The sequence below is a fragment of the Anas acuta genome, chromosome 3 (assembly GCF_963932015.1).
Source record: "Anas acuta chromosome 3, bAnaAcu1.1, whole genome shotgun sequence".
NCBI classification, from domain to species: Eukaryota; Metazoa; Chordata; class Aves; order Anseriformes; family Anatidae; genus Anas; species Anas acuta.
In genome coordinates this window covers 112,650,618-112,671,637 of record NC_088981.1, presented here as the reverse complement: position 1 = coordinate 112,671,637, position 21,020 = coordinate 112,650,618, and the positions used below count along the sequence as shown (strand labels likewise).

General features: G+C 35.6%; 2 protein-coding genes across 6 annotated transcripts in view; one reads left to right on the top strand and one right to left on the bottom strand.

Moving 5' to 3' along the window:
- Positions 1 to 21,020, top strand: part of SUPT3H (SPT3 homolog, SAGA and STAGA complex component) — a 279,570-nt gene that overhangs the window by 6,052 nt on the left and 252,498 nt on the right. For both annotated transcript variants that reach the window (XM_068678801.1, XM_068678800.1), the window contains exon 2: positions 5,135 to 5,238. In XM_068678801.1, the coding sequence (XP_068534902.1) occupies positions 5,135 to 5,238 (104 nt within the window). The remainder of the gene's footprint in view (positions 1 to 5,134; positions 5,239 to 21,020) is intronic.
- RUNX2 (RUNX family transcription factor 2) overlaps positions 1 to 21,020 on the bottom strand; it is a 217,794-nt gene that overhangs the window by 180,631 nt on the left and 16,143 nt on the right. The gene's annotated exons all lie outside the window — the stretch shown is intronic.

Below are 21,020 nucleotides of genomic sequence, written 5' to 3'. Positions count from 1 at the left end.
AGTCCTAGAAGGCTGTATCTTCTGCTCTCTTGTGTGCTGGTGAGCTTGTGTATGCAGTAAAATCCTTGGTGGTAATAGTCTAGCTAACCTAATTGCTCTGAAGTAGGGGGTGTGAAAACACAACTGTTCATTTTAATTTTGTGTTAACTCATTGTCGTCTTGGTATTTATTTCTTACCTGTTTTGCTTGGATTCCTATAGATGAAAATCTGTCAGTCTTTACATTTCTGCATGGTTTGGGTTATGTGCAAAATGTATTTATGAAAGACAAGAAAAGATGACTGGTGCAGTATCCACAATGGATGCATGTTTGAATTAAGTCATCGTAAAATCTACAGTAATGTATTTACTGTAAGAATTTGTGCAGGATCACTGTGTTTTTTCAGCAGTACCATGCTTTACACTGTCACAGACATAAGAAAATTTACAAAATCTCATGGAAATATAGATAAGTTAGCTACGTGACTTGATTTGCAAACACTTTGGGGGACTGAAAACAAATATAGCCAGTGATTTTATACATTATTGAGTTATTATACACTATTTAATTATATATGGATTGCGTTTTACTCAAAACTTTGTTAGGCCTTTCAGATTCGAATTTCCCTCCTCTGAGAAACACTTTTGTTTTAAACTGACCCAGCTAAGATGCTCATTTTTCTTTTGTTCAAAGTGAAAGCTGCAGAGATACAAGTTTGCTCTTCCTGATTACGTTTTGATCAATTCTTGAGCAGATATATTGGAGGGCTGGCAGCCCTGAGATCCTCACGCGGCAACTTGGCCGTGGTGGCTGGTGGAAGTATTTGAGAAGTATTTCAGAATAGAAGATGGAGGTGTGGACAGTATCTTTTTTTTTCTTTTTTTTTTTTTTTTCCCCTTCTCCCCAAGGCTGCTTATGTATTTTCCAAATGAAATTGAGCAGCTTGGAGATTGGTGCTGTACAAGTCTAGCCTGTGTATTAAATCCCAGTTTCAGGAGCACTGGAACTTGATCTCTCAACTAGATCTTGAATAAATGCATGGGTTGTACGTGTGGCTTATTGATTGAACAACTTTAAGCGTGAGTTAGTGTTGCTTGGGAACTTCAGTTGGATCCTATAAAGGATGGCTCTGAAGTGCAAGTCTGCCTGTCCGTTTTAACTCGGTGAAAAGGATGGGTCTACATTTGTCAAGAAACATTTTAGAATTGGTTTCCCCCAGCCAAGATTTCTTTTCTTCTGCTGATTTATATGGAACAAGTGCTATTTTCTATTGTGACTGCTTTATGTGACAGATATCAAGGTTACACTAGATGCTTTAAAATGTGTATTTATATTAAAGATTATGTATTTTTATTACACATACTACTGCAAGATTCTGATTATGGGAAAAGAATTTGTAAAAGCTGGAGCTGTCTGGATAAGACCTCGTAATTGGTAGTTCCAGCTAGCGTTAATCAGAAGTTATCTTCTCTTTGCTAGAGTTCATGATTAAAATACGGCATGTTGAAATAATCTGTGACCTAATCTGAACATCTGAATTCGTTTTGTAGAATATGGCAAACAGCTGCATTTCAGTTTGGGGCTAAAATAAATACAGTATATTGACCCACTGAAGATTACAGTAGGCTTTTCAGTTCCATGTTAGCTGTACTTATTGAAGAAAATTGATTTGAGAGTGCTTCTGCTTTTGAATGATTTTTTTTTTTTAATGTCCGGAAGAAAGGAAATAGAACATACGGATGATGGGACTTTGATGTGTAAAGAAGTTAATTATCTAAACCATCAAACAAAACATGGGCTGTGGAAGTAATTATTGTGAAGGGTCTGACGAAGCCTGACAAGCTGTTGGTTTTATGTCAAGAAAATGCTGTACACCTGCTTGATTTGAAAGTTAAATCATTTGGTTGCAGAAGGAAGACCAGAGCTCGCAGGGAAGCAGTAGCTGATAAGCTTTCAGCTCCTAAACATACTGATACTTGTACAGATGTACAGCCCCTCAGTTTTTTGAAGGAGACTGTTCTAGTCCATTGGAAGCACCTTAAAAAGTATTTACTCCAAAACAGGACAGCTGTGAATCACAAGTGTTATGCTGAGGTGGCAATTGTGGAATTGCCCCACGTTTTGGGGGGAAGTTCTGTATGGATGCCTCGTTAAATTAGCAGAAGAGACTCCACGGATAAAACAAAATGTCTGTACTCAATGTTCAAAGAAAATAGCCATGTGCTTTAAATGATCTTGATAGTTGAAAAAAAAAAAATCATTCAAACTTATACAGGGGGTAGGGATTTTTTTTTTCATCACTCAGTTTTGAAACTTTAAGGAACATACAAGTGGTATATTTCAGGATTTTTTCTAAAGCCATTTTTGGGAATATTAACAGAGATGTTCACCTGATTGCTCTCTCTGGGGTCTGGGTAAAATACCAAATATTACAAGACTCGCTGTTGCCCATGGTGAGAGCTCATTGGCAAAGACTAAAAGGACCAGTTGTAGAAACATGATACATGCTTTGGATCTTGTTTGTGTAATGAAACACGATTTGCCAAGTGATAAAACCAAATAATCACAAAATAAACTAATAGTCTTCATTCTGCAGATGATTACAGGTTTGGTCATATACGTAGAAGGCAATGGGTGTACTGATGCTTGCAATTAATACAGATGAAATCAAATGGAAAATGGGTGTGTTATGGGAGTTTGGTGGGCAGAACAATTTTGTTGTCCAATGTTTGAGTAAGAGTTTCCATGGTTTTCAATGAAACTTTAAAATAATGCATAGTCCCACGAGATTGACTGCATTAATTTTTATTGAGGAAATACTGGTACTGTGGTATTGAATATAAATGTATAGCTACTAAATGTATCACAGTGTGTCTAAATGAAATAACAAACAGTAAAATGCAGATATATTTCCAAATTTTTTAGGCTGTGAGTATCAGTGCAGCTTCCTCTTTATTCCCCTCTGTGTGTACACAGAGCTTTCCTAGAAACAGTCAGCTTCCTTCACGTTAGAGAGGCATTTTTTCCATTTTTTGGTGTAATTCACTCGTTTGACAGTTGAGTTTCTACGGCTCTTTGGTGACTGCTGCCTATGGCAGGATTCTGCCAGCACTGAAGCCTGGTGTAACTGCTCTTCTGATTAAAATCAGACTGCAGTGGGAGTAAGCATGTGATTAAAGTTACACATGTGCATAAGTGCTTGCAGGATGGGGACCTAAATTAGAATCTGCTTGAAGATAAACAGAAGTCTGTTTAAAATCTACTTGAAAGCACTAATAAAAATGTAAACTTATATGTAAATGCATAAACTTCTTATTATATTTGTTGTCCATCCATAAGCTATTATATCCTCAGCCTATGAAAATCCTAGTTTTGTTGTTCCTTTTTGAATGTGTCTTGCACTCCTTATGTAGTGTTAAAGTTTTTGTAAACCAGAGCCTAATATTTGTGATTGATCACAATGTTTTTAATGGCATTTAATATAACCGTTCTAGGTTATATTTTTAGAAAAAGAAATCCATCTTAACTTTAACATTTAAAGTGAGAAAAGGTAAAATCTTATGGCAAAACAAGTTAGCATCTGCTTTTCATTATCAGTGCTACTACTAATAGTACAAGGAATGATCAGTACAACTGAGATGATACTAGTGTGCAGCAAACTGGTTAGAAGAGGTAAAAAATAGTGGAAATGTGTTCTGTTTGTGAGAATTATTGCTTAGTGTGTGCAGTTCTGTGCTTAAAAAAAAAAAAAAAACCTTGAAGGGGAAAAATGAAACTCCCTATTCTATGGCTATGGAATTTTCCATAAATAAGCTTCGATTTCCCAAACTTGTAGTAATTTAAGATATATTATAAAATGAATTTGCTTAAAGGCACTCAACATTTTATTAAAAAGGAAAATGTATGTGTGTTAGTTTTACTTCGTAGAATAAGAGGAGAACTGTCCCTGAATTGTTTTTTTTTTTTTTTCTTCTTTATAATGCATGGCAAAGCTATAAAATATTTTGCATAAAGTTATACCTCTAGTTCTGGAGGTATCATGAAGATGTGCAGGTACCACCCTTTCCTTTTACAGTGCATTTCTGTTTTAAAGACGTAAGGCTGGTTTTGTAGTCCTGCTGATGAAGAGAGGTTGAGGGAACTGGGGTTGTTTAGTCTGGAGAAGAGGGGAGACCTTATTGCTCTCTGCAACTACCTGAATGGAGGCTGCAGCAAGGAGGGTGTTGGTCTCTTAGGAGACAAGTGATAGGATGCAAGGAAATGGCCTCAGATTGTGCTGGCAAGGCTTAGATTGGATATCAGGAAGAATTTATCCATGGAGAAGGTGGTCAGGCATTGGAACGAGCTGCTCACAGAAGTGGCAGAGTCCCCATCCCTGGAGGAATTCAAAAGATGTCTGGACGTGGTGTTTAGGGGAATGGTTTAGCACTACTAACTTGTAGTGTTAGGTGTGTTTCAGAAAGGAACTTGTGATAATAGCGCTCATCAAATTTTACCTGGCTTTTTCTAATACTCTGTTTAATTCTTCTTGGTCTCAGTGGAAGCAGCACAGACTGATTTACCACTGCCTGCAACAGCACAGGAATAGAAGAGAATGTTTTGGGTAGCAAGACATTAGCGGCAATGAATATCATATATTCCAAAATAACAGTAATTTTAGTCTAATAATTTTCTTCGGTGCTTTTAGGGTACCTCTAAATGGGTTCCTGAGAAAATATGTTTAAAAATAGCACACACTTCCAATTTTTCCTGAGGTTACAGTAAGCATCTACTCTCTCTTATGGTGTCTCAGGCATCTTTTTGCATGCAGAACATTTATGTTCAAGTCCACCCTGAATAGTTTGTCTTCCCTTTTGAATATCTAGTGTGGAACATACATAGCAGCCATTGAGGTGAACTTCTACAGTTCTTACAAGTTTCTCTTACGTGTTCAGTCACTAAAATGAAAAATGTGCTTTTTCAGTTGGCTTTCTTAATAGCTTTAATGTCATTGCTGCATGGAAGGCATTGTGAAGTTCTATATGAAACACAGAAGTAGGCCTGGAATTTTTAAGGCACATACACTTTTATGAAGGGATACGTAGTTGTTACTGTTCTTCCGTATGTTCTCTTTTAAAATATATTTATAAGTTTTGTGTTTCTTTTGTTTACTCAGATGAGCAGCACGGTGGCTAGCCCGATGTCAGCGGTCGCCTCTTCGAGCACTGGAAGAGGGACAGGAAAATCGACAAGCTTTACACCTGAATTGCAAAGTATGATGTAAGTAATAAGTCAAAATACCTGGTAATATCTGCCTTTTGTATGCTTCTTCTAGCTAGCTCTTAGAATGTGTGTATAACAGGCAGGGGAGAGCGGGTATTAGTGATGAAACTTATGGATTTTTCTGGACCTTTTTTTTCTGAATGGATTTAATTTCTCATTTGGAAAACATTCAAAGATTAAAAAAGCAAAGACTTAGATAAATAACAGAACACTCCCTGTATTGAATGGAGAGAGAAGTCTTGCTGATTCTATGTATCTTTAATGTTACTTTAGACATAATTTAAGACCTATGTTTCTCAGTCCTTCACCAAAGAAAGCTGTTCCTGTTGTCCTTTTGCTTATTTAATTTTTCTTGTGTTAACATCTTCCAGTGCTAACATAGAAAGGTAGACTGCCGAGATCATAATATTGCACATGAAATTAAGATATGGAACAGTTGCAAATAACTTATCTTTGTAACAACTTTACTTCCTATCAGCCAAAAAACATTTGTTGTTGTACTTAATGAGACTTCCAGGCTGTTATGCTGCATGATTTTGTAGTTTACTTCTAAACTTTGGATGGTATATGAACAGGTGGGCTTTGTCAGTCTCAAAGGTACTTGCATAATCAGAAGGGTTCCTTCTGGAGAAGTCTTTATCTTGGCTAGTAACCTATTTCACTGGGCTGACTGCAAATCTTCATTTGGTGGAAAGCAACATATTCATCAAAAATGTGGCTTGCCATTTTTTCCCCTTTTTATGTGTATCCAAGATGCTGTACTGTTGGGATGGGGGGTGGGAAAAGTAATGAGCTTCTTCCATGTGGATTTGTGCTCCTGATTTATCAGGAACTTTAAAGAGTATTTCAGCTTAGAGCTAAAAGATATCTAAACTCAGATAGAAAACTAGGCTGTAGTGGCTCGTGTCTAAATTGTGCATTTTTCAAGATATATGATTATGAATGTTACTTATTGAGGGGGAGAGGATGCACATTTGCCAATTGCTGAGGTCAGCTGCACATAAAAGGGAGCTTTGCTTTATGAAATCTTGCAAAAATATCTTAAAGGATTTTTCCCTATGTTCATTTGTCAAAGTTGAAAACGAAATAAAGAAAGCTAGCCCCGGAGTACCAAAACATAAATCCACGTTCTCAAAAGATAGTGGTAATCATTGGCTCTTTTCACTAAAGTTTGAGCTCTGGAAGACTGTTCAGGATGTTGTTTAAGATAGGGTGAGTTAAAGTAGGATGGATTTAAAAGGGAATTAATTTTGGGCTACTGATCTTTACTTCGTCAAAGTCATTGAAAACACTCAATATTTGAAAGCTTCATCATACTACGTTGCTTCATATTTTACTTTTTAATTTATTTTTCGTAAGCTATATTTCAGTAAAAATAGTCATAATGTTCATCTTCTGACCTGTAGGTGAGTAACTACATTTTAAAGGTAGAGAAGTTTTTCTGTATACAAAATATGGGTGCATCCTGATGGTTTTTATGATTATTTAATTATTTATTTACGATATTGTCCTTTTGATTATTTTACTTCAGGTAATATAGTTGAATGTGTACTTAATTGTATATGTGTCAATTTTTAGGTAGTTTTACCTTAAATGCTCTACTCTCACCCTTCCAGTTTCCATGGTGTTAGAGCTGAATGTAAGAATAGGATGAATGTTAAAGCTTTATTTGTGTATTTATATTTACAAATATGTAAATATTTTTCCCTGACAGTTGTCTTCAACCAGAAAGAAGTTAAAGTATCTCAGGCCTCTACAGGTTATAATTATTTACCTGGATAAAAACTATATTTGGCTTTTTGACACAATGGAAATACTTGACATCTTTAGTATTGCTCTATCACTTTAGGTACTCTCCTTGTTTTTACTTCTTTTGTAGTTGTGAAGGAGTTCAGTCAGGAATTAAAAGGTGTCTCAGGTCACTTCAGACTATATGTGAATTTGCATTTTTGTTTGTTTTGATCAGCTATGGACATAACGATACTATGTAAGAAAAATGGTAAATTTCTTCCATGTCACATGCCAAAGAGTCAGGTTCTACAAAGAGTTCCCTGTCAAAAGCAAAAGATGTAACTAATTTTCATTTAAATCTCCTTAAGAGACTATTAGACTGTTGTAGGTGGAGCATGGGACACATTCTGTTAGAGTATTTTTTGCTATAATGTAAATGAGATAATGAACTATTTCCTGTGTATAGCTTCTAAAGGAGATGAGTGCTTTCTTACAAACCCAGTGATTTGCTGTACTGAGTTCCTTTTCTGATAGAAAATGTAGGTTTTCTCCCTCAAAAGAATCCTGTTCAGTTATTGTTCACATCTATAATAGTCATGTACACTGCAAAATGCATCTGTTGTGCTTTGTGGAGAAAATAGCTCTAACTAGGCTTAAAAACAAAAGAAGAGCTAGGAAGCTTGGAGTCAAAGGAGGCTGGCATCTCTTTGGGTCAGTATCTGAGGAGCCTGCGTTTTATTTAATTGTGCACTTCCTGATAAAGTATTTGAAACTACCCTCCCCGCCAGTATACACACGATCCTGTCAGAATGTAGAAGTTATTGTTGGCCATATAAATGGAAGAAATAGACATTTTCCTTTTTGCTTCAGAACTGGTGAAGTTATACTTCGAGAGCTATACAAACAGCTCTTCTGTGCGTGAAACGCTTTACACAAACAGTTTCATTTAAATAGTAGCAACTGAAGAAATTCCCTGGATGTAACGAGCGTGTTGAAAATCGCATTTTTTTAATTGTTTGCTTGGGGAAAAAGAATTGGGAGTCTTGAAATGATAAAGTGCCAGGGATGAACCATGTGGAGAAAAAAAATGACAACTGTTTCTTTTGGCCTGCGCTGCAAAATGAAGTTACCACTTTAAAAGAACTTTCCAGGCTCTGACAGAAGCTGACATTTTTTATAAACTACATAATTTAGGAAGTTACAGATTCTCCCATTTAGGCGATTTATAATAAATCCATGCTGTCATCCTAAGATCCTGGGAAATACTGAAGGCTGGAGGATTACAGTGCAGAAAAGGTGACATCTTTCTTAAAGGAAAGAAAATAGAGGTGGTAGCTGCATGGTTTCATTGTGAGGTTGAGGAGGAGCACCTATTTCACACAATTCATATGGAGTAATACGAAGAGTACCTTCAGTTTGTCCTGCCTTTCTCTACAAAAAATGTGAAAAGATAAATTTGTGAGAAATAAGTCATGTTAGTGGCACTGGGTGCTAAGCAAGAATGGCATTTAGTAGTTGCTAATGTTAGAAAATGGACTGCTGGATCACGAGGACTTAAATGGCAGAAGAAATGTAAAGAAATTCTATCTTCGATGTAAAATATCCAATTCTGTTACAACCCTGCAGTGAAATCTGTAAGTCTGTGTTTAGTAGTGCCTCACAGTCTGAACATGGTATCTTGTAAATTTGGAACACGCAGCACCTAAATGTTGAGTAAAGTTTTGATTCTCCAGAAGGCTTGAATTTACCTGTAATGTTAAGCTTGTGAGTAACCCCCTTTAAGGTGACGAGGTTATATGCATGCTATGTATATCACATATGCTATGCTTACTTTTTTTAACCGAAGCAGTAGAGAATGAACTGAATCCTTCTGGGAACTGTGTTTTTATGATAGTCTCACAAATATTATTTCTGATGCATTTGAGGAAATGTACAGGGGTCTTGAAATGAAATCACAAAATACTGCAGAAACTTTGTCTTAAAACGCATAAATCAGTTTTTCATAATATGTTTATATATATATATATATGCACTCACTAATAAAACAGTTCTGGTTTTTCTATTGACGATTAAGACTTTGTTTTTCAGAATAAAATCTGTCTAACGTCTAGTGCCCTCATGAATAGCATTAAGTATAGCTGGGGATAGCACTTAAATGCTGATTACTTTTAGAGGAATAGAAAGTTAGTGCCAGACTGTCACAGACTGCACGAACGCATGTCAATGTACAGGTGCCTTTTACCTGGGTATGTTTGTCTTTTAATTGTTAAGACCTTGCAATTATTTGCTATTTTACATAATCATAATTTAAAAGAACAAAATGCCCTGTAGATTTTTCTTTGACTCCCACATTATTTATTTGTATTTAGTTATCTGGTTATGTTACTGTAGAATTATAGCAGTAAGGTGTTAAAAATTTAAAAAAAAAAAAAAAAGTTTCAGCAGGTTTCATGTATTTTTCTGAGGTTTGTTTTAGGTGGTTTCATTTGGCTGATATACAACTTGTTTCCAAACTAACTGCTAACCTTAGGTCAGTTGCACTTAAATTATAGTTCTGCCCAGAAGGTTCTCAACCATGATGATTTCACAGTAGCAGCTAAAATTCGTAATTCGGTTGAAATCATGTGTTGTAATATAAGCACTGGTTATACAGAGAATTTCTAGAAACCGTGAAGTTCTAAATACTAGTATAGAACAATTTGCAGATGGAGGGTTTTTTTCTTTCTGTCAATAACATGCCTTGAAATCAGAGCTATTTTAACTGTTTGCAAAAATAAAAAATACTAATTATTGTAATCTGAAGTCCATTCAGAAGTTGTTTTTATTGATTCAGTCTATTTTTTTGAAAACTCTTTAAACAAAGGGAGAATAGGCTATGTTCAAGATTAGTTTGTTACCAACAGAATAATTTTAAAAATCACGTGAGTAAGAATTTTACAATGGCAAATATATATTGAAAACTAATCTGACACATTTCAGTTCACTGTATCCTACAGCTTCATCCCGTAGGTGACCCCAGTGTTCAGTTTTGTGTGCTTCAACACTTATATATCAGCTAAAAAGTTGCAGAATTTGGCTCAAACTTGATGATAAATCTTGGAATTACATAGTGCTAGTTAGTTATGCTTCATTATACTTCATTATCAAAGAGTGTGTTTGTGTAGCAGCATTCTCAGTGCCACCACATGCAGTGTCATTGGTAGTGGTAGCCTGTATTACCTTATTAATGCAAGCCGGTTGAAAATAATGCCTTTTTTGTGAATTCTGTGTTATTTTATTTTCAGACTCAAAGTTGTCCCTCCCCCTATCTACTTTATATGCAATCTGCAACCACATATTTTGTCTGAAAAACAGCTTTTTTTGTCAACTGTAACATGATTTTATGTTTTCTTTATAACAGATTTTTTTTTGTTTAAATGAAATGTTGAAAATGTGGTCCTTCAAAAACAAAAAATTAAAAAAAAAACAACAACAAAAAACAAACTACTTTCCGTAACAGAAAAGGCCCTACTTTCACTACTCTGTTTAGTCAAAGCTGCCTATTTTTATGGATACCACTACAAATGGATTTATTTTTCAGGACTAGCTCTTGGGTAAACATACCTCGTGGTGCATTTAAACAAGGAATTCTGTCACTGAGACCTCTCTGTTGGCTTGTTCGTTAGCTGGCTGTGTGGCTGCAGATTGTCTTGCTTGAGAAGATACAGATACACATTTTCTGTAAAGTTTAACTCTTCTCTTTGTTTATGTTAGAAATTGGCCTTAATGCAGGGCAAAATGCAAATATGTGAGAACAGATTTATTTTGGTTGTTCTTTTGGCTTCAGTATATAGTGTGAAGACCATCGTGCTATAGAAATATTTAGGATGATGCTAGTTAGCTGCACAGAAGGCCATGGATAGGCACTACATTTGAATTTAGAACAACTTTAATTCCATTTTTAATAGTTTATTTTTCAGGTGCATATAACTGCCTATAAATCCAGTGATGAAAACAAACAAAAAAAACACCACCACCACCAACAAAAAAAAACACACAGTATTTTATGCTTAAAATGTAAATTTAAACATTTTTTTGCGTATTTGGTTCAGCTCAGAGTTACCAGAGCAAGGAAAAACACTGTTGCCTAAGTGCTTTTTATAAAAATTAAAAATAAAAGTAAAAACTTCTAACTCTGTAGATCTGTGGCACTGCTGTGGAAAAGTTGCATTGTTTTAACTAACCAAAACTCAAATCTCACTGTAGTGACACTGTGTTACACCACACCACAGGCAGTAGCTGGATGCTCTGTGTTGATATAGGAGGTCAAAAACACGATCCCTGAACTAATCTTTTGTCCCACTAATGTATTTAGATAACTCCTGCTGACTTGAGTTGGATTAGAATTTGTTCAGCACTGAATGCCCGGGAAGATTTTACTGGTGTGTCCCAGTACTGGGTCTTAAATTTATTTTCAAATAGAAAAATGCAAATGTTGTTAATAACGAGTGCTTTTGTATGCTAAAATAGCATTTCCATGTCAGTTTGAAGGTTCAAGGAACTTGTTTCTCAGTGCTGAAGAAATGCATACCGTATATAACATGAAAGGACTAAGATGCATACAGGTGTGTTTTGCCACCTAGGTTTTTGTTTATTTATCCAGCTCCAAGTATCAGAATAATTATAATTAAATACAGAATAATTATAATTAAATACTTCATTAAGATTACATGCTAATTAAATAAAAATAAATATGCATTTTATGCTGTTTGCAAGACTTAACTCCCTGTTGAATATTCTACCTAAAGTGTTTTGTTTTATGAATTAATAAGAAAACTTTTAAAATATTCTCTATCTGATTTCTAGCTTCTGCTGCTACTTGTTTTTTGATAAACATCTAATTTATTATCCTGGTCTTCAAAACTTTGTTTTTTATAATTCTTTTTGTGATAATGGCCTTGATTACTTTGTGAGTCTTTTTTTCGTGTTTTTCTTTTTTTTTTTTCCTGTTTTGTTTTGTTTTCTGTTTAACACCCAAATGTGTAAGATGACTGGCCCTTGTGAGCAAGCATAAACACCAGAGCTGCCATTCCCCTCATGCCAGGTTCCTCAGGAGGTTTCCCCTCATGCCAGGTTCAGTTCTTCCCCGGGAGAAAGAAAGTTTTTAGAGTGTTGCCTTTCATATATCTTAGGTTTCTTGGAATGCGGAGTGCATGCGGGCCCTGATTCTATTTGAAACAAGTAAATGATTATGGTGAGTAGGAAGTTATGCTGAATAGACAGTCCATGTGATTGTTTTTAATAAAATGTTGCAGGATCCATACAGCATGCAACACCCAATAAACATGTGCTTGAGTTGAATATTAATAATAATTTGTTTTATCTTACTGTAATGAGATATGATAGTGTTCACAGAACCCTTTTATGACTATAACCTTATGACTTCAGTCGTTCGTGTGCCTATCCCTCTTTGCTTTGAAGTTGATCAGTGAAATCATCTGACTTTGGATAGTTCATTTGGAATGATAGTGGAAGAAAACAGCAGTAATGACCTGGCTTTGGGAGCATTCTGGTTAACCAAACTGTAATTTGGGATTGTAAAGAATTTCTCTATTCTGTCCTGTACTTGTTTACCATATCTGAACCCTGAATTTTGCTGAGATTGCATTGTTCAAAAATAACCAGTTTAGCCTACTGAGCTGAAAGCCCTCTCTGCAGACTTTTTTTGACCCTTTGCTAAAGAGGGAATGGCAACAGATGTGATTGGAACTTATTTACCCAACAGTGTTTTTCTTCCTGTGTCTACCTCATCAAATACATCAGGCAAGAGTGGTACGAGATAGAAAACTAGGAGCAGAACTAAGTTTTTCTTTCACAGGTAGGGCAGATTAGAGGAAGGACATTCCTTAGAGAAATTGCTGCAGATCTTCCTGCTGCTGAGGTGATCAGTTTAGTTTTAAGCTTTAAAAGGCAGAGTTTCTTCCGTATACAGCCAATAGCACAACATGATTTTGTTGAGGAGGCCTGGTAGGGTTCAAACAACTGATGCTAAAAGACTCAAAAGCTGAAAATGGAAAACTGTACCACGTTTCCGTACAACATTTTTAAGTATAGTTATTTTAGATGACCCTTTAGTAATACTGAAGTTACATTTTACCATTTAGTAGCAGAATTCACTTAAATGATACCTCTCAAACATCATGTCTGAAATGCGCTCTATCTCTTGCCTTTCTCCTTTTTCTGTTGATTATCTTGTATTTGCTTATGAAGGGGCAAAAGGATCTTTCTTAACGTCCAGTGCCCAAGCAGCCTCTTACATGGAGAAAATGCAGTGCTGTGTCTCTTCACAAACTGCTGAAGGAAATTTCCCGTAACTAATTTCAAATTTGCACTCATATTCAGAATGTTTGCAAAAGAAACACATGAAGGATGTTTTTATGGGGAAAGGCTAACGGGCTTAATCTGGACAGCAGTTTTTACCCTGAAGAGAATTAGCCAAAGTTTAGCATAACGAGATGCACAAAACCCAAGTAGTTCTGCTCTAGTAGCGCTGCATTTTTCTCTTGAAAGTTCAATGTTAATGTAGGTTTTGCAGTTAATTTGTGAAACCTGTTTTTATAAGCACAGGAAGAGTTCCTCTAAGGAAGGTTACAACATGCACGGTTCTACTTAGTTATTTGTTCTGAGTTGCATACAACTTCTCAAGTATGTCCTATGTTTGGATTTTTCTGTTTGGTATGGAAGTACTTTAAGATACACGATTCCAGGCTTTTGAAATGAGATTCCTGGAATTCTCTGGTTTCGGATTTTGGTAAGTTACTTTAACATATCTTCTAATAGCAAAGTGAAAGATTTTTAAATTTGGAAGTGAACTGTCTTTCTGAAGTGAAGACATACAGTTGGTATTGTAACTGAATACCAATTAAATCATAAGCTAGTATGTTAATTGAGTTCAGTGTTTTCTACTTGTTTTCTCAAGTGTAAAAAAAAAAAAAAAAGTAATACATTGGTTCTAGCAGAATGAATCTGAAAATCGAGTTTAAGTACAGCCATAACCATAACTGGTGAGTGAGTCGTTTCTTAACTGCTGAAGTCTTTAAACTGCAGCTGTATAACTTGTAATTACAATTTATTTGTTCTAGTTGCATCTAATTTGACAGTACAGATTGTACGTGTCAGTACGCAGCGCTGTAGTAGAACATCATTTAGCTGTACAGAACAGTAGTGGGATAGATGCTGTAATTATTGTGTGTGTGTTTTTTTGTTCTGCTGATGTCATTGCACTCTGCAGAATTGTTTATGGTTGTATCAGGTAAGGAATTGGAAGTTCACAATTGGAATATGTGGGAGCAGAGTCAGAAGGAGCAGAAGGAGCCTCTGCAGACTGCACTGTATCTTAAGTAGTTGAGTCACAATATTCTTCTCATCCAGGTGCTCTTTCTGCTCCTTCAGCTGTCTGCCATGGCTTTGGAGAGGAATATTTCTGTTTTTATTTATTTATTTATATTTATATTTTTCCCTCTGAGGCACAAAGGCTCTATAATCCTTCCCAGCTTTTGCTTGTCTGGTGCTGATGTCTGCCACCCCTGGTACGGAACTGCCTCTTCGGAGCTACAAGATATCCCTTAGTGGTTAGAGCAAGGTGTTTGTGTTTTTCTCTGTCATTGCGATTGCAACATAGTAATTTAGATTATGACGTTCTCCCTAAATTGGTCTGTAAGGTGATTAGTTTATCCTCAAATCCCACACAGGCTCTGGGACTTGCAATAAAAGAGCTAAAGAGTGAGAGTTTAACATCATCACTTTTTTTAATACAAGTCTCCAAATGGCTTTATCATACCTTTAATTTCCATTGGATGACTCCCTCTGCTTACTCTTCTAATTGACTTTGTTATATATAATATATAAAATTAATATATAATATACTGCATATTAAATGTTGCTGTTCGTTATTTCTAATGTGCTAGATTTGCTGAATAACTGATACTGTTTCTTTTAGCTTGGCTTTAGAAATGGTAAATAATAATTTAGCAGTTGTGATATAATTGGATGGTAGAAACATCAGTAAGACTAACGGCGGAGTGGGAGGAGGGTGGAGACAGGACACGTACAAGAATAGTCTAATGGCAAGTGTTAGGTTTATTCTACAAAATAGTATTGGCAGTTTCTTAATATGTTAGCAATGACGTGCTTTTTTGACTTTAAAATAATCCACTGCCCCAAACACGTAGTTTATGCTTAAAGCTCTTTTTTTTTTTTTTTCATACATAAAATGCTGAGCAAACAAGTTACTTGCTCTTCTCATTTGATGATGGTGGCTTTGTGTTTCTACTTGGGTTTTCGAACAGAAAGCTGTAAGCACTTTATGCTGTTAAAAAACAGCAGCTTCTGACCTAATGTACCCTTGTCTGAACGATAATGTTTCTTTGTTACTTATTTTTAGCTCAGATTGTTTTTCTCCCCTTTCCCCTAACATGATTTGTACAACCTTTAGAAAATTGAGTAGTTGTGGTTTTGAATCATCCTCCATTTCTAGACTCAGTGAGTATTTCTGAAGAAGCTCTGCTTTGCTTATGTGTGGGTCTTTTTCTTACTTAAAAAGGCAACAGCCATGACACAGTCTTACGCCTGGAAAATGAAGATGCAATACTATAGAAACTCAGTAGGCTGTGTTGTGACCCTGGAAAGGACAATGTGTTAAACACTCATTTAATTTTTGAACCAGTGTTGTATCACTAGCAGATGGCTTGTTGTTCTCCTTTAACTATGATTCAGAGTCATTTGGATAAAATATCTTGAAGGAGTGTGTTTTTGGTCCTGAAATAAAGCATGACTATCCATTTTGAAACTATATAGTGATACTTCACTATGAATCACTCAATGTTCAGCTCTTTGTCTAAAGCCTTCAGCATATCTAGTCCAAGCCTAAATCCTGTTTGTGCTTTTGGTGAAGTACAGCAAGATAACACAGACATTTGATATGTACACAGTGATATAAAAGCCTTACAGGAATACAGTTGAGTTCTGCCAAGTATTAATACATCTGGCCATTTTAAAACTGGGGGAGATGGCAAATAATGAATTTCATGATAAACTATACTCTCTTATTAAAAAAATTAACACTTTAGCATTAGGAAAGGTTCCTGGCATTCCACAAATAAGGTAGCTCTCCTCTCAACCATACTCACAGTTCTTAGTTGTTTAGCTTTTTACTCTGAGTTTTTCATAGGAAATCAAGAACCTGAGGGATAGGTCTATGCTTTTTTTATGTGATCATACAACTTGGGTTTCTGTTTAAATGGGTACACACACGTGTGCACATACACACTCATTATCAACAGATTCTGCACCAGTTAAATAATAAGACTATAGAACGGAGTCGTGCAAAAAGTGAGTTTGGAAGGGATGTCTGGAGGTCATCGGGTCCAGCCTACCTACTCAGACTGTATATCGGATTGCTCCACAACTATATGAGGAAACTGTGTATTTATTTTATAGCCTGCTTTGTTTAACTTCTGTGACCTGCAGTAGAAAACTGCTTTATTTCCAGTGTATCTAAGCTAGTGTAACTACTCCGGAAAAAAACTTCTAAATGAACACTAGACCTTAATATTAAACAGCATCTAAAGTTACGAAAGAATTTTTAATTTTGTGGAAAGTCCCTTTCAGTAGCCCAGTTAAAAGCACAAAATATATAGTCCTTATGGAAGGTATGTATCAATGTGGTTTAATAAGCCACTATGGCTGCTTTTTCTGCTAGACTGCAAAGCTAGTGGAGATCTATATTTTAAAATATAAACAAAGTAATTCTGCATATTTCCCGGGGAAAAAGAAATAAATAAAGTTAACAAACTCTCCCCAGACCCCAAACACTCTGTTATCTGCCTGTAGTTTTGGGGAAACTTATGCAGAAAGTATTGGAAATTACTGTTTCACTGACCAGTTATGACAAAACATACTGGTAACATTGTGTTACTGGTAACACTGTGTTGTAACTCTTAAACCTGAAGTGTATTTTGCATTACTGCTATAGTGCTGAAATTTATTATGATTTTTTAAAAAACGTTTTTCAAAAAGCTTTAAAAAGTTTGAGCCAACTTTGAGACTGTATCAGTTATTTGGAAAAGATGGAAAAATATCCCTCCATTCCTCTCTCTTACTAAAAAAATGTGTTATTTTTATTAAAATAAATACTGTCTGCTTCTTTGTTTGCATGTATGTATCTGTAACATTTTGTTGACCTCAAGTTAATTTTAATCTGTTTGCCTAGCTATCTAGGAAATATCATGGGAATCAAAATGTGAGCATGCAGGAAGAGATTGATTTGTTTGAATGCATTTTCTTGAACCTCCTGCTCCTCAAAAAAGCTACCTAAAGAAGTCAATGTTTTGCAGCTCTTGGTAGCTTTAAACTGAATGTCTAACTGGTTGGTGGCAGGTTTGTGACAGGCAGATCTCTTTTCCACAAGTACATTTCATCTAATAGTTAAGTAAGGAGGTGTAGTCAATAATGAGTTATTTGGCAGCCTGCATTGCTGTTTTTTGATTTGCAATCTTAATAATGAGGACTTCACTGTGGTATACTGGGTAGTATACAAAAATATATGCATGTATATATATTTAAATGTATGCATATTTGTGTGTGTGTATACAGACTTGAGAGAAGAGTAAACATCTATTCATAGCATGATGCTGATATTAGGGGCTGAATAAGACTAACATGTTGTCTTTTTAAAGGTTGCATAGCTTTGAGAACCATAGAACTGCACAGGACTTTGCTTGCTAATATAAGCTTTGATGCCAGTGAAACCATTTTTCACTATATCATCTGCAAAGAGGGAATGCGGACTCTGAAGATGATCAGAGTAGTCTTTTGTGTTTAATGCAGAAAAATGCTACAGCTGTTAGACTTCCTAAGCTTCTGCTGATGCCCCAACAATTCCAGTTTTGCTTTTTACAGCAGACAGATCAGTCGTGGAAATCAAAGCTTGTGCAACTCTGAAATGCAAATCGAATGTGTAATGCAAATTGTGTAATTAAATCTATCTGTATGTAAACTACCTTTTAAAAACTGTAGGTTTATAAATGTTGATCATTCTGTGTGCTTCTAGGTCTGTTTGTGCTTTCTGAACTGAAATGGCCAGTAAGTAGCCCTGTGTAGGGGATGCTGAAAAATCAAGTAAACTGAACCAGCTTTAATCCATGCTGCACAACCAGGCTAGATGCGTATCTGGTGACTTTCAATTGGAAGGCTCTGTAGCTAGTTGGCAAGCTTCCTTCTGCTCTGTTTCTCTATTAAATGCCAATCTTATACTTTCAAGAATGAGACCTTCTTTGGAAAGAAGTGCATTAAAACAAACTATGCCTTTGAGTGTGCACTGGCAGGATTTTCCACGCCACCTGCCCAGGCAGGACCCCTGTACAGACGTACTGCTCTCGTTATAGTGACCAGCGCTGCCTTTGACGTGACATCTCATTGTCTGTCAGGTCCTTTTATGCTTCAGAAGAATGAACCAGATGTGTGTGATCAACTTATGGAAAAAAAGCACCAGCGTTTCATCTCTCTTTCTAATGAATTACAGAACTATTTCTGAAAAATGGGCAGCTTTTGAATAATCAAAGTCATGTATATTTCTGGAACTGGGATTAGGATGGCAATATTTATCTTTGAATTCTTAAGACAGATAAAAATCAAAAGTCCAAACCACCAGCTATTTTTGTTAAATGTTTAGATTAATCTAGAGAAATCGACTGAATCTTTAAAATTGCTTATTCAAATGTGTATTTAAGAACTTTATGCTGAGCATTTCATTTCTTTCTTAAAAGAGTTCTCTATATGGCAACGTAGCTTTTGAGGGAAAGATATTATTTGATTAATCATTATGATCTTTTTGAAACAGGCAAGTCATAACACTATTTTCTCAATTGAAAATTGAGGCCTTAGGCAGAAACTTCTGCAGACCATTTAAAGTTTTAACTAATACTTTTGTCTTCTCCTTAGCAATTTCAATAAAGCTTTGTTTATTCCGACAGCTGATGCTATGAAATGCATTTAATATCTCTAAGGATGTCTGACTTTTTTTTTTGGCAACACTATTTCCTTCATTCACACTTAAGTGAAGATAGTTGTCTGACTGAGTAGAAATAAAACAGGAATTAGATTTATTTTTTTTTTCTTTTTGTGTCATTCTTTGCTACTTATTAGCTTGCATCATGGTTTTCCCTGCATGCCAAGTGTTTCCATCTACTGTTACAGACAAGTGTTGGTTGCTGGTACCAATAACAATTCATATCCACTCTTCTGAAAGGCTAGCATCCCCTCCAGCTGATGATAGCTGTCATTGCTATGGCTACTTTGATTGTGTTTTGTTGGTTTTTTTTTTTCTTCTTCAAATGTGGGGTAGTGAAAGCATGAAGAACAGTTGCTGCTACTTTACAGAGGTATCACTGAGTTTATTTTTGTGGTAGGTGAAAGGCTTGTATCTTTCCCTATATCTCTGTTTTCACCTACTAAAGAATGTTTTACTGCTGATCACAGAAGCATAGCTATCTTTTATGCAATTGAGACTTTAAAAAAACAGCCTATATACTACAGCCAAAGCTGGTGAAAAATCTATTGTGGGGAGTTTTAAACTTGGAGGAGGGAAATGATGTTTTGGACTGAAGGAAAGACTATTAAAACTCTGCAGTTGGCGATTGTACATATAGTGAAGTAGTTACAATTTCAATTTGATTAATGAAGCCTTCTTGATATGTTTGCTTATAATTTATACAACAGCTTTTGTTAAGTGATCTTTAATGAAAAGGCCAGGTATTTTTTTCAAAGAGGTGATGATGAGTGACTTGATGCAGTCTTCCTTTTCACCTCGTCAATATATTTCCTTTCTTATCTTTTGAGACTACTGGCAGAGAGATCTGTATAATTGTCTTTATATCTTCTTAACCTTTTTTTTTTTTTTGTCATCAGTCTTGAATTAAGTATTAGTCACATCTCTCAAGTCTTTCTCAGGTCCTCTATCTTAAGTATTCAGCTTGACTTGTAAGTCAAAGTGGGTGGGCTTGGACACTTCAGACTGTCTTTGAGTTGAAAAATTTGTTTGCAAAGATGTCAGTTTCCAGAAAACTCTACTGCTTTGTTCAAATTAACAAGGGATAATCCTTTACCAAAAAAAGAAACACAGCATTTTGATTAGGTATGTTTTTCCAGGAGGGGGTTCTAAAATGTATCTGAACCAAACCAGCACTGCTCTGTAGTGAAGTCTGTCAGCTGAGTTCCCTAGCCACTTGTGCCATCAGACTGTTAAAAAATAAAAATAAAACTGGCAGCTTAACTCCCTATTCAAGGCACATTTGCTGCTGCATATTTAGCTGCTATTTGCTACTGAAGCAGTATGAAGCAGCTGGAGCCAGCCAGTTAATTTGTCTGAGCTCCTTTTAGTAATATTTAAGAATATACAAAAAAAAAAAAAGAAAAAAAAATCCACTGTTTATTATATATTATGATTAGCATGCATATATTATGATTAGCATGATTTTTTTTTTCTTTGCTGAGTCAACATTCAGATGCTTTAAGACTTGCCTGAAGTTATCTTGAACAAATCTGAATTTCACTCTCAACAGGAAAAACCATCTTGTGGAGCTGATTCCTATCCTCATAGTTTGACTTCCTTGTTGCAATTACAAATCAAAAATGAGTTGGGCATCACTTATCAAACTCTGTAGTAGGATATGGATACGAGTTTTTTTTTTTAAACATATACTTTACATGGGTTATCGGGATGATTTGAAATTTTGAGATGGATATTAGTATCGACTTTGCTGGGACTGTCATAAAAGTAGTTGTGTGTGTACTTAAGTGTTTCACTAAGTAAGGCCTATTTATAAATAAAATCTTTCACTCAAATGTTGTCAAGCCTAGTGAGTTTTTTTTTTTAAGTCATATTCTGCTTGAATTTGGGCATGCAGATTTCCTATAGATAAATGAGGATGTGAGCTTATACCAACTTACATACTCTGTCATACTCTTGAGTATATATGCTTTTACCCTTATTAAATAGGAAGTTGTTCTTT